This window comes from Oncorhynchus masou, chromosome 29 (genome assembly GCF_036934945.1).
Source record: "Oncorhynchus masou masou isolate Uvic2021 chromosome 29, UVic_Omas_1.1, whole genome shotgun sequence".
Lineage (NCBI taxonomy): Eukaryota > Metazoa > Chordata > Actinopteri > Salmoniformes > Salmonidae > Oncorhynchus > Oncorhynchus masou.
The window spans coordinates 75,210,425-75,221,157 of NC_088240.1; the positions used below are offsets into that span (position 1 = coordinate 75,210,425).

Consider the following 10,733-nt stretch of genomic DNA (forward strand, 5'->3'; position numbering starts at 1 on the left):
TAGAGTATGTGAAATGTATGAAAGAACATTTTTTTAAATAATATTCTCTCACACATTTAACTTACACTTGTAAATATACAAACAACATTTCCTGGATGGCACTTTGTCTTTCTGCACATCATATGATGTTTTTCAATAACAATAAATAAATAAATCAAGTCAGTTGTAATTGTAAACAATTGGACTTGACGGTATGCATTTAGAAAATACTCAACAACATAGCATTGTGCTTATGCATGTCTCTACTACATGGAGGATTAGTACAGTCTCATTCGGGGGAACGACCAGCATTCAGGGCTGGGGAAAGCAGGTAGGGACCCATGTGGCAGAGGAGGGGACAGGCCACTCTCCAGCATGTTGGAGGGGGGATAGTAGTCCATGTCAGGAAGGTGGGACCTGGAGATTACAGGGCTGGTTGGGGGGCGACGGTTGAAGCGATAGAAAGGGTGGAGCTGATGACTGTCTAGTGGATAGTGGGTAGGAGCAGAAAAGGATGAGGAAGAACCACCAAAATGGCTTCTTTCAATGTCGTATGGATCTTGTTGCTGTGGCAAGTGTCTGTCTCTGTGTCTCTCTGTTGGCCCTGTGGGATACTGCAGGAAACACTGCATACTCCTCTCATGATAGAAAGGCTCACTACTCCTCTCTCTCACTGTTTCTGTCTGGTTTAGAAAACTCAAATCTGGGTCATACCTCCAGTTCTCAAAGTGATCCACCCTGGTTGACTCTCCCATGCTTCCCATGTCGAATACGTCATCCCAGGGCTGAGGCAGACCGGATTGAGCTGCCCAAGGTGAGGAAGGGGGGGGGGCAAAGACATGGTGGCGAGAGGGGGAACCAGAGGGCTGGAGGTCCATGAGGAAGTGCGAGGAGGAAGCGGGCCTAAGTAGTTCTCCGATCAGTTCCCCAACCTGCTTCACACTGGGGTTGGGGTTCCATGCAGCAGCCTAAAGAGTAGCAAGTGTGGCAGCAATTGGTTTGTTATCATACAGTATATCTAAGTATTGCAAAGAAGATTGTCATTTAGAACATTCTGTGACAATTTCAAGAACAAAATGTACTGTAGCATTATAGTAGCACGTTCTACTGCATATTTTTTTAGGAAAATCTATCACAATAAACCTACAATTACCAATTATATATAAGATGTCAATTCACCATTTTTATTTACTATTACGCTATATGGCTGATGATGACTGATAGTTCAATGTCTTATGCTCGTACCGTGTCCAGGCTGTTCTGCGACCCAATGAGGGGCTGAGGAGGGGTCATTCTGTTGGGGCATAGCTGCTTCCTCCTCCTCTTGTTGGGGGCTGACCTCTGGGCGTCCAGGCACGGATGCTCCACCATGCTCTCTCCAAAACCACCATCCAATGGAGCTGTGATAGTTGAAAAATCATTCAACTAAACTACACCACTGAAGATATTTTCAAAGTCCCCACTGTGGTGTACAATACTATCAATATCCAAATGCAGTTAGGCTACAATAAAACATTTGACAAATAATACAGATAGGCCACAATTTCAATCAATATGATCTGATTAGTTACAGTATGATTATATGATCAAGAGTACAGAGGATTACATTTCTTATTGCGGTCCTCAACCGCAACACTCACAACCGCAAGCACATTATATACCATACCTGCAGGCCAGCCTCCATATGCACCTACGCCTTCCAGGATTGTGCCCTGCCCCAGGCCGTCCCTGGTTGTGGTGGGTCCTGTACCGAAGCTGAGACGTCGCTGCACGTTGAGTAGGTTCTCCTGCAGCTGGAGCCCGTGCCTCTCCCGTAGGGCCTGCAGCAGCACCTCCCTACTTTCCGCCACAAGGTGTCTCCTGCGGAGCAGTGGCAGCTGCAGAGACCTGCACAGACGCGCAGCTACCACACTGACAGGGTTGGTGACAGTTTGCTGCATCTGATTGTCTGAGCTCTCACTGCGTCCACCTCTTGCTGAGAAGGAAGACATTGTGATGTTTGGACTGGACCTGAATGGCTGTGTGTGTGGGAGAATAGGTCCATGGTTTTTGGGGGTCTGCTCCATGGTAAGGACAACAGGCTTAACCTCAGCCCTTGTGTCAGGTGGTCTCTCATTTTCATTCTTTCCACTGGGTGACAACAGTGTTTCACAGACTACAGGCCTGGGCCCCTTGCTCTTGTTTCGAACCACACGTGAGGGACTCTCTGTGGATGATAGGGTAACTACGCCGCCCTCTGATGATGTCAGACCGCTATGATGTGTCTGTCCTGGTGTGATACCAGACTCCTGGCTGTTAGAGTGACTGGCTACATTCTTCTCCAGACAAACCTGAATAGATGTGAATTTTCTTCTGACATCCTCTTGTGTATCCCCATGAGAACACTTAAAAAGTCTGCTTTCTGAATTAGACCTATACTCATCACACTTGTTGGCCTTAGTACTACTCTTTGCTACTACTCTTTCTACTCTCCCTTTATCTGGATCCTCCTCAACATTGTCAGGAACAGCAACTTCACCCACATCTGAATCAGGCCCAGGAGAGGAGAAAGGAAGGGAAGATGAGGGTGGAAGGGGAGGAAGAGTAGCAGTAGTTTTGCCTCGCTCCCCAAGCTTCTCCAACTTCCTCTGCTCACTCAGCAGGCGCTCGATGTCGATGGACTTCACCTCATGGTTGAACAGGCCATGGTGGCCGATGAGACGGTTGTTCGTGATGATGCTGGGCTCTTGCCCAGCGGGGAAGACGCGGGCTAATGGGGCATCTCTCCGTGGAGGAAGGCGAGAGCAGCTTTGGCAGCAACCATGACAGTGGTCCTTCTCTTTGCTGCTTTGGTGCTGGTGGGATCTGCTATTTGATCCTCCTCTGCTTACCTGTCTCCTCTCCTTGCGTGTTTTTAGTCGTTTAGTCTTGTTCGTCTGGCTGTTTTGTGCTTCTGTGTTCTTGGTATGGCTTGAAGAGCAGCAGTGTGGAGTGGATCTGTTGGTTGGGCTACAGGTTTTATCTGTAGACTTGAAGTGCTTGCTAAAAACATGCAGGACATTCTGCTTCTCTGTTAAGGCTCTGCCATGTAGATGGCTCATCATGAGGTGGAATGCTAGGTGCACAGAAAAGACTGAATAATTTAAAAAAATCTAGATGGCTGTTGGGTCACATGCAGAAGTATTATTTGAAACAGAACACTTTTGATCATTAACACAAATTAATGAAACCTGGAACATTAGCTAACGTTGTCAGAAAAATAACTTCCACTAGCAAACCTAGTAGCTAGATATGGCCAACATTATCAAGCTAGCAAGACAAACAGTTCACAATAACAAAAAGTATTCAATCAGCACACATGAACAAAATAATGTTGTTGATTAGCTAGCTAGCGAGCTTACGTTAGCTAACGTTAGTAAACAAACGGCAGTCACTCACCAGCAATTTTTTCTGGACAAATTAGGCACAGGTGCAGGAAATCAAGGAGAAATTTAAAAAAGATTAGAAAGATACCCCGATTACAGTGTTGCATGTACCAGTGATATTATGTAACATAAACTAGCAAGATACAGAAAACGTATAATCTACAATTTCGCAAACTATCCAAAAATGGAAGTTGGGGTAAACACATTCTAGTTTTGAAAATGTTTGGTTGCCCAGCAACGTCCCGGACTAGCCACCAACATCACATTGAAAAGGTGATGTGCTAATCAATGTAGCTGCGCGTGTTCGTGTAGGGTATATTCAGCAATATCACCCAACTGAGTAAAACAGCACATTCAATTTGCATAATTTCCTCATGTGGCACATGCAGTTTTAGCTGGCTGGTGCGAACTAACTACTATACAGAGTAACGTAATAGATAACTAAACTTTCAATTTACGTCACTTTCAATGAAACAACCATCGACGTTTGTGAAATTGGCGAGACGTAAATCGAACATGATTTGATTAATGACATGACGTGGGAGAGTTCGGCAATAAACGCAGTCTTTTGTAAAGTTATATGTTTGAATGAAGAAGTTGAGAAGCTCTCATGGTCTGTCAGTTTGTTGGTCCCGTGTACCTCAGTTGGTAGCGCATGGCGCTTTCAAAGCCAAGGTTGTTGGTTCGATTCTTGGGGGAAAGAAATATGAACATGTAAGCACTATTGCTCAGGATTAATAACGTCTGCTAAATGACTCAAATGTAAAATTTGCTCTACCGCGGCGCGCCTTTCCCTAGTGAACAAACACCGGACGATTCCAAAACTAGAAATGAGGAGGTAGGCTACAGTTTATCCACAACTATAATTCCCTTTGGCAGTCACTTTGATACCTATGATTTAGTGAAAATACGTGTTTTTTGAAATTATTCATACACAGTACTAATTGTATGCGTATACATACCACTAGACTGGAAAAAACAACAATATTTTACTGAAGTAGCTCACCTATGAGTGGTCAATGGTACATTCTATAGGGACTTGAAATTTTACTTTCAGGAACTATCAGGCAGCCCGAACCACAATTACGGTATTGTAAAACAGTAATATCTGTTAGCTATTCAGCAACCACACCTATTAATATGAAAAAGGCTGTACGTTGATGCACCACATTGCCAATGCATCATTGGTTCGTAGCACTTTATGCTAACCTTATGATTAGCTAGCTAGCTACTGTATAGCTAGCTGACTATTCCTGTAGCTTGGCTTGACATATGACTAAGGAATCCTCGTGTTTTTGGTGTATTTGTGCTAAAGTATTAGTTACTGCAATCGTTATTATTATTATTAGGCCCCATAATATGTGCCAGTGCACGCCCATTTGTGAATAGGGTTACACATTTCACTTGGAATTGTTTTGCACTACTCTACTGCAGTGACCCAGCTAGCTACCCGTGGTTAGTTGCTTTTTGATTCACACACAGTAAGCATCCAACCATCTGCTCTAATCTACCAAGCCTTGATTTTCACTTTGTTTTTTTCTGACACTCGACAGACAAAGTGATGAGCTCAGGAGACTCCAACCCCGCCGCCACACCCACTCCTTGTGTGGACATCCAGGGAGATGGCAGATGGATGTCTTTGGTGTGTATCCTGCTGCCATTTCAGAATCCCAGTAACCTATATTGTCAATTTCCTCTCGTGTCCTGATTCAGAGGGGTTGGGTCTAAATGCGGAAGACACATTTCAGTTGAATGCATTCAGTTGTGCAACTGACTAGGTATCCCCTTTCCTCTCTGCTTCTGCCAACAGCATAACCACTTTGTGTCTAACAGCAAGGACAAGGAACCAGATGTCCTGTTTGTAGGAGACTCTCTTGTCCAGCTCTTGCACCAGTTTGAGGTAATCTCTCTATCCTGACAGCTGTAATGGGACTGCCAATATTGGTATCATTTGTTGGTTGGAACTTTAGCTAACATAATTTGCCACATTTTAAAATTTTCTGATTACAAGTCTTGTTATTTCAGAAGAAGACATGTTAGCTGCTAGGTTATGCTAGTTGACATACTGGTATTGTGTTCATTTGTTTTTGTCAGGTGTGGCGAGAGCTGTTCTCCCCTCTCCACGCTCTCAACTTTGGGGTGGGTGGTGACGAAACACAGCACGTCTTGTGGAGATTGAGCAATGGAGAGTTGGCCCACATCAGCCCGAAGGTATGTATATATTCACAGACAACACGTTAGTAGATTACATTAGAGTTGATCATACACTCCTCATTGTTCAGATATAAACCCTAATGGCTGCACAGATCCATGGTCTCAAGCCTGTTCCCGGGCCAAAAAGCACTTTCTGTATCAATCATTGAAAATGCTTTTAAATTAAGTGGTATGAATGAAACTGCCCACCAAGTTGATGTTTGTGCCTCGGTCTCCACCAGGTTGTGGTGCTGTGGGTGGGAACCCATAATCACGGTCACACTGCAGAACAGATCTGTGGAGGCATTATGGCCATAGTCCAACTCATCAAGGACAAGCTGCCGAAGGCTTACACTCTCGTACTGGTGGGTTTTTCTTCCTCTTCTACCACATGTGACTTCAAACATTTCCCATTACAACGGTTTATCATTTTCCTGTATGTGATTCACTGTTACTAAGTACTGATGTTCCTTCCTTTGACCTGTTCAACTGCCAGAATCAAATGTCTGCTAGTGTTGAATGTTATGGTTAAAGTTTGCTGAAAGACTTCGCAGAGGACACACTGATAATGTTTCTGTGACACTGTGATTCTGTAGCAGCTGGTGTTGTGACTTCCTACAAGCCTCTCGGGCTGGTGTTTACTCAACACTCGGTGCTGTGGGATTATATAAGTACCCTCTCAGACAAGCCCGTTAGACATTTCTCTTGGCTTCTGTTCTGGAGATGTTCTCCCTGAATTCTTGTAATAAACTGAAATGATTTAAATTAATGTGATTGACTGCGCTCCCATTTGTTCACTTGGAAAATCCCCTTTACAACCATTGACCTTTATGATAACCCAAACCTAAATTATGAACTGTATGCTTTATGGACTCCATTATCATTGCTAACTATATTGGCACGTTTGTCCTTTCCAGCATGGCAACAATGTGACTATCATGCACAGGAGGTTGGTGGGACCTTAATTAGGGAGAATGGCCTTGTGGTAATGGCTGGAGCTGAATCAGTGGAATGGTATCTAAACACATGGTTTTCAGGTGTTTGATGCCATTCCATTTGCTCCATTCCGAACATTATTATGAACCGTTCTCCCCTCAGCAGCCTCCTGTGCTTTCATGTATGTTTCCAACCACAGGGAGTGCTGCCCAGGGGTAAGATGCCCAACCTTCTGCGGGAGAGGAACGCCCAGGTCAACAAGCTGGTCAAGGATGCAGTGTCCTCTCTCCCCCACGCCTCCCTCCTCAACGTTGACCCCGGCTTTGTGCACTCGGACGGCAGCATCTCCCACCAGGACCTGTATGACTTCCTCCACCTCACCCCTCAGGGCTACCAGGCTGTGTGCCAGCCACTACACGCCCACCTCAAGGGCCTGCTGGAGAAACAGGCTGAAAACTGAATACCAACTGATGGAGAACTGATGGCCAATGACCCACTCACTACATCAGAGGTAAAAACCCTGGTCCTGGAGAGCCACAAGAGTACAGGCTTTTAGCACATTCGCTGCTTTTAGAACACTTTTTAGTATTTAAGTAGAGACTTTTGTTCCAATCCATGATTCAAATAATGATCTAGTCTTTGATTAGTTGAATCCCGTTGAATGTTTTGAATGGTGGGCTGGAAGAAAAGCCTGAACTTAAAAGGCTTTCCAGAACCAGGGTTGGTAACCACTGCACAACTCTATTCTATGGGACCGTACTGTAACTTACCACCAAAATGGCTGCGTAGAGGACCGCTAAACACTAATAGGATCCGATATATGTGTTAGTTGTCAGATTTCACCACTTATCACCAATTGAGATGTGATTGAGCAGATTTGAGAGATTGTCCTTCTCTTCAGTTTCATTCTGTATTATGGATATCATGCACCAATATGTTAGGATCTGTCTTTTCTGGCTGATAGATACTTCATAAGAGCTTCCCCACAGAAAGGTTAGGAGAATCAGAAAACCTACCATACTAAAGGTTTGTTTTGTTTCCTCTCAAAATATCAACATTTCCTGTCTTTTTCTCCTCACTTTGAAAACAGCTACAGTCCTATTGATCTGATTGGTTACTGATCTGATTGGTTACTAATAATATAATTTAAAATCCCTCAAATTGTGTCCCATATGTGTTTAGACACGGCAACCATTTACGGTGATGATGCAACAAGGCATCACTTGGCCAGTTGGCTCCACTGTTAAAGCATTACTTGTTTCCGGTATCTGTTTACCGCCGTTGCTTTTTTTTAGTTGTGAAGATTTAGGCTGAATATGTCTTATTTTGGCTGCACAAATATGGAGAATGAAGGGGAACGGTATGGTGTATTTGGAGTGAATGATGAGGGCATTTCAAAGTAGCGCTGAGACTGGTGGGTATTTGGCTTGGATATGACATGATACTGAGTCAGTGTGTATGGATGTGTTGTAGCTAGCTTATACTTGTCTTGCACTCTTTATTCAAAGGCAGTCACCTCACGAGACCCAAGACTTCCTATAAAGGCTGCATAGACTGTTTGTATATACTGCAAATGTAGTCCTAACTGCCTCTATCTTGAATGTTGATTGTGGAAAAATTGAATATGTGATGTCAAAATGCAATGCATTAAAACAAATGAAAGCTTACAGTATGCACGGACATTGGTTCTTTGTTTGCAGCTTCCAACCACTGTGTGTCTGCATGACGGCTCTGCAAAGAAAAGGTTTTAAACCAAAATAACAACCTTTAGCTGTATCTTGTCAAAATATCCAGTGTGTGTGTTCCAGAGTATGTTTGATTGCTTAATGTACTCAAAACAATGGGGGCAGCAAAAGTTCACATGGAACACAACAATGGAGAGATGTATTGTATTGGGATGACCAAACAGTTTTATACCTGCATGTGATGATGTGAGCACATCCAAGATACTGTACCTGCATGTGTTGAGTTATGCCTGAGCAGAGAACCACAAGAGAGCTGTCTAGTGACACACAGCACTGTGATGAGACGTTCGACCCGCTCCTTCGTATGGTTTGTTGGCAGTGTCAGTTGTCAGAAGTATTTGTTTACTAGTTCCACCTTACAGCTTCTAACATGCTGAAAATCGAGTGTAAATATCTGTTTTTAAGTTGGTCTTCAGAGATACCATCGACATGGGGATGAATGATCCAGCCAATCCAGCGTAGCGGTGTGGAGCCCAATACCATGACTGATTAATGGAATCCAGCAAGCACCAAACCGTTATGCCGTGAAAGAATGTTCATGTCCTATGATAGTCAATGTGTGAAAACAAAACTTCTCTAACCCTTTCACACAAACTGTCATTTAGTTTCCTCTAATCACTTGAATGATTATGTGGGCAGCATATTGACCTATCAGATCAATGACATTTTTAATTCCTCATTGTTTTGCAAGAGGAATATTTGATCATTGTCTTGTTTGCCAAGGAAACACAATCAGTGTCTGGCTGACAGTTTCAAGCGGCCTTCAAGTCTTCTGGTGAACATTCTATTTAATTAATGTTATTTGTTAGTTTGCTCTGAAAGAAAGTATATTTATTGAACATAAGCCATGAAGGCAGAAGAGTGTTTTTCCATAGACATCCACTTGTCAGGCTGACGTCACTCATCAGTAACACTATGAGGTGTTGTTTTGGCCAACGTCCACTCTTTCCAAAATGCTTGGCGTATATAACACAAGGCAGGTGTAGGTAGGGGGACACGCTTCATACAACATGGCCCATTTTATCTCAGATGGAGACATACGTCTATATAAAGGGCTGAAGTAACTGGAGGTTAGTTATTCATTCAGTCATAACTGCAGAGGTGTGTTTGCACATTCACAAGGATATTGTGGCCAGAGGAATGGGAATAAAGATGCTTTTGCTGTTCTGTGTATTGGCATTCACTGGCCAAGGGCAAGGTAAAGTATTGAACATTCTGTTTGATTTACTGTTGAATGTACTTGGCTTTATAATGTACAGTGAGTTATAGCAGGTTACACCTATTACAGCTGCTACTGGCATCATGTGAGGTGTCTGAAAGAACTACATTTAGCTCTTAACTCATATGGAGACTTATAGACATCTGCATTTGAATGTTTCTTTCTGATGTTTTGAACTTTTCATGAGTGTTGCAGACAGAGATAGCCATCTTATAGTAGTTGCATACAGACACATCCATCATACAGAAATATCCACCGTACAGACATATAGGGTAGATGGCGCCAGAAGAAATGGCAGCCGTTTTACGGGTGACCAACCAATTGTGCTATTATGTTTTTTTTCACGTTATTTGTCACTTATTTTGTACATAATGTTTCTACCACAGTATCTTACGGCATTAAAGCTTCTGGATATCAGGACAGCGACCACTCATCTCGGATGAGACAGATTTTTTTCTTCAACAAGCAGGACGCACAGGATGTACTTCTGACACCTGACAAGGCCGAAATCCCATTCATTGGCAAGAGAAAGAGATGCAGGTATAGAGTACACAGGGCGGAGTGCCTCGTAAGGATCCGCCAACGGCGAGTGGGAAATCTGACCTTACCATCAATATTACTTGCCAACGTACAATCATTGGACAATAAATTAGACGAGGTACGATCACGAATTTCCAACCAACGGGACATCAAAAACTAATATCTTATGTTTCATCAAATCGTTTCTGAATGACGACATGGAAAACATTCAGCTAATGGGATATATACGCTGCACACGCTAGACTGAACAATACACTCCGGCAAGGGGGGGCGGTCTGTGTATATTTGGAAACAACAGCTGGTGCACAAAATCTAAGGAAGTCTCTAGATTTTAATCGCCTGAAGTAGAGTATCTCTTGATAAGCTGTAGACCACACTATTTACCTAGAGTTTACATACATTTTTGTCGTGGCTGTTTATTTACCACCACAGACTGACGCTTGCACTAAGACTGCACTGAGTCAGCTGTATAAGCAAACAGGAAATCACTCAACCAGAGGCAGTGTCATAGTGGCTGGGGACTTTAATGCAGGGAAACTTTAATCGGTTTTACCTAATTTGTATCAGCATGTTAAATGTGCAACCAGATGGAAAAGAATTCTAGATTACCATTACTCCACACACAGAGACGCGTACAAAGCTCTCCCTCGCCTTCCATTTGGCAAATCTGACCATAATCCTATCCTTCTGATTCCTGCTTACAAGCAAAAATTAAAG

General features: G+C 43.3%; 2 protein-coding genes across 4 annotated transcripts; one reads left to right on the forward strand and one right to left on the reverse strand.

Annotated features, from left to right (window-relative positions):
• Positions 1-34: 34 nt before the first annotated feature.
• Positions 35-4,212, reverse strand: si:dkey-250k15.4 (uncharacterized). The gene is made up of 4 exons (XM_064946185.1): positions 3,397-4,212; positions 1,646-3,073; positions 1,225-1,379; positions 35-947 (listed from the first exon to the last, which is right to left on the reverse strand). The coding sequence occupies exons 1-4, from the start codon at positions 3,488-3,490 to the stop codon at positions 258-260; spliced, it is 2,367 nt and encodes a 788-aa protein (XP_064802257.1). The 5' UTR covers positions 3,491-4,212; the 3' UTR covers positions 35-257.
• Positions 4,213-4,377: 165 nt separating this feature from the next.
• pafah1b3 (platelet-activating factor acetylhydrolase, isoform Ib, gamma subunit) lies at positions 4,378-8,179 on the forward strand. 3 transcript variants are annotated; one of them, XM_064946186.1, is made up of 6 exons: positions 4,378-4,471; positions 4,937-5,025; positions 5,194-5,283; positions 5,478-5,594; positions 5,819-5,941; positions 6,712-8,179. In XM_064946186.1, exons 2-6 carry the CDS (start codon positions 4,945-4,947, stop codon positions 6,970-6,972), a joined length of 672 nt encoding a protein of 223 aa, XP_064802258.1. In that variant the 5' UTR covers positions 4,378-4,471; positions 4,937-4,944; the 3' UTR covers positions 6,973-8,179. The 3 variants fall into 3 exon arrangements, with proteins under 3 accessions (XP_064802258.1, XP_064802259.1, XP_064802260.1); XM_064946187.1 differs by lacking the exon at positions 4,378-4,471 and adding an exon at positions 4,491-4,570; XM_064946188.1 differs by lacking the exon at positions 4,378-4,471 and adding an exon at positions 4,748-4,838.
• Positions 8,180-10,733: the final 2,554 nt, after the last annotated feature.

Excerpts from the sequence above, each read along its gene's own strand:
- si:dkey-250k15.4 (XM_064946185.1), bottom strand. The coding sequence starts at position 3,490 with ATGCAACACTGTAATCGGGGTATCTTTCTAATCTTTTTTAAATTTCTC. Across the intron at positions 3,074-3,396 it reads TTGTCCAGAAAAAATTGCTG|CATTCCACCTCATGATGAGC; the intron begins GTGAGTGACTGC and ends CTGTGCACCTAG. Across the intron at positions 948-1,224 it reads CGCAGAACAGCCTGGACACG|GCTGCTGCATGGAACCCCAA; the intron begins GTACGAGCATAA and ends GCTACTCTTTAG.
- pafah1b3 (XM_064946186.1), top strand. The coding sequence starts at position 4,945 with ATGAGCTCAGGAGACTCCAACCCCGCCGCCACACCCACTCCTTGTGTG. Across the intron at positions 5,284-5,477 it reads AGCTCTTGCACCAGTTTGAG|GTGTGGCGAGAGCTGTTCTC; the intron begins GTAATCTCTCTA and ends TGTTTTTGTCAG. Across the intron at positions 5,595-5,818 it reads TGGCCCACATCAGCCCGAAG|GTTGTGGTGCTGTGGGTGGG; the intron begins GTATGTATATAT and ends GGTCTCCACCAG.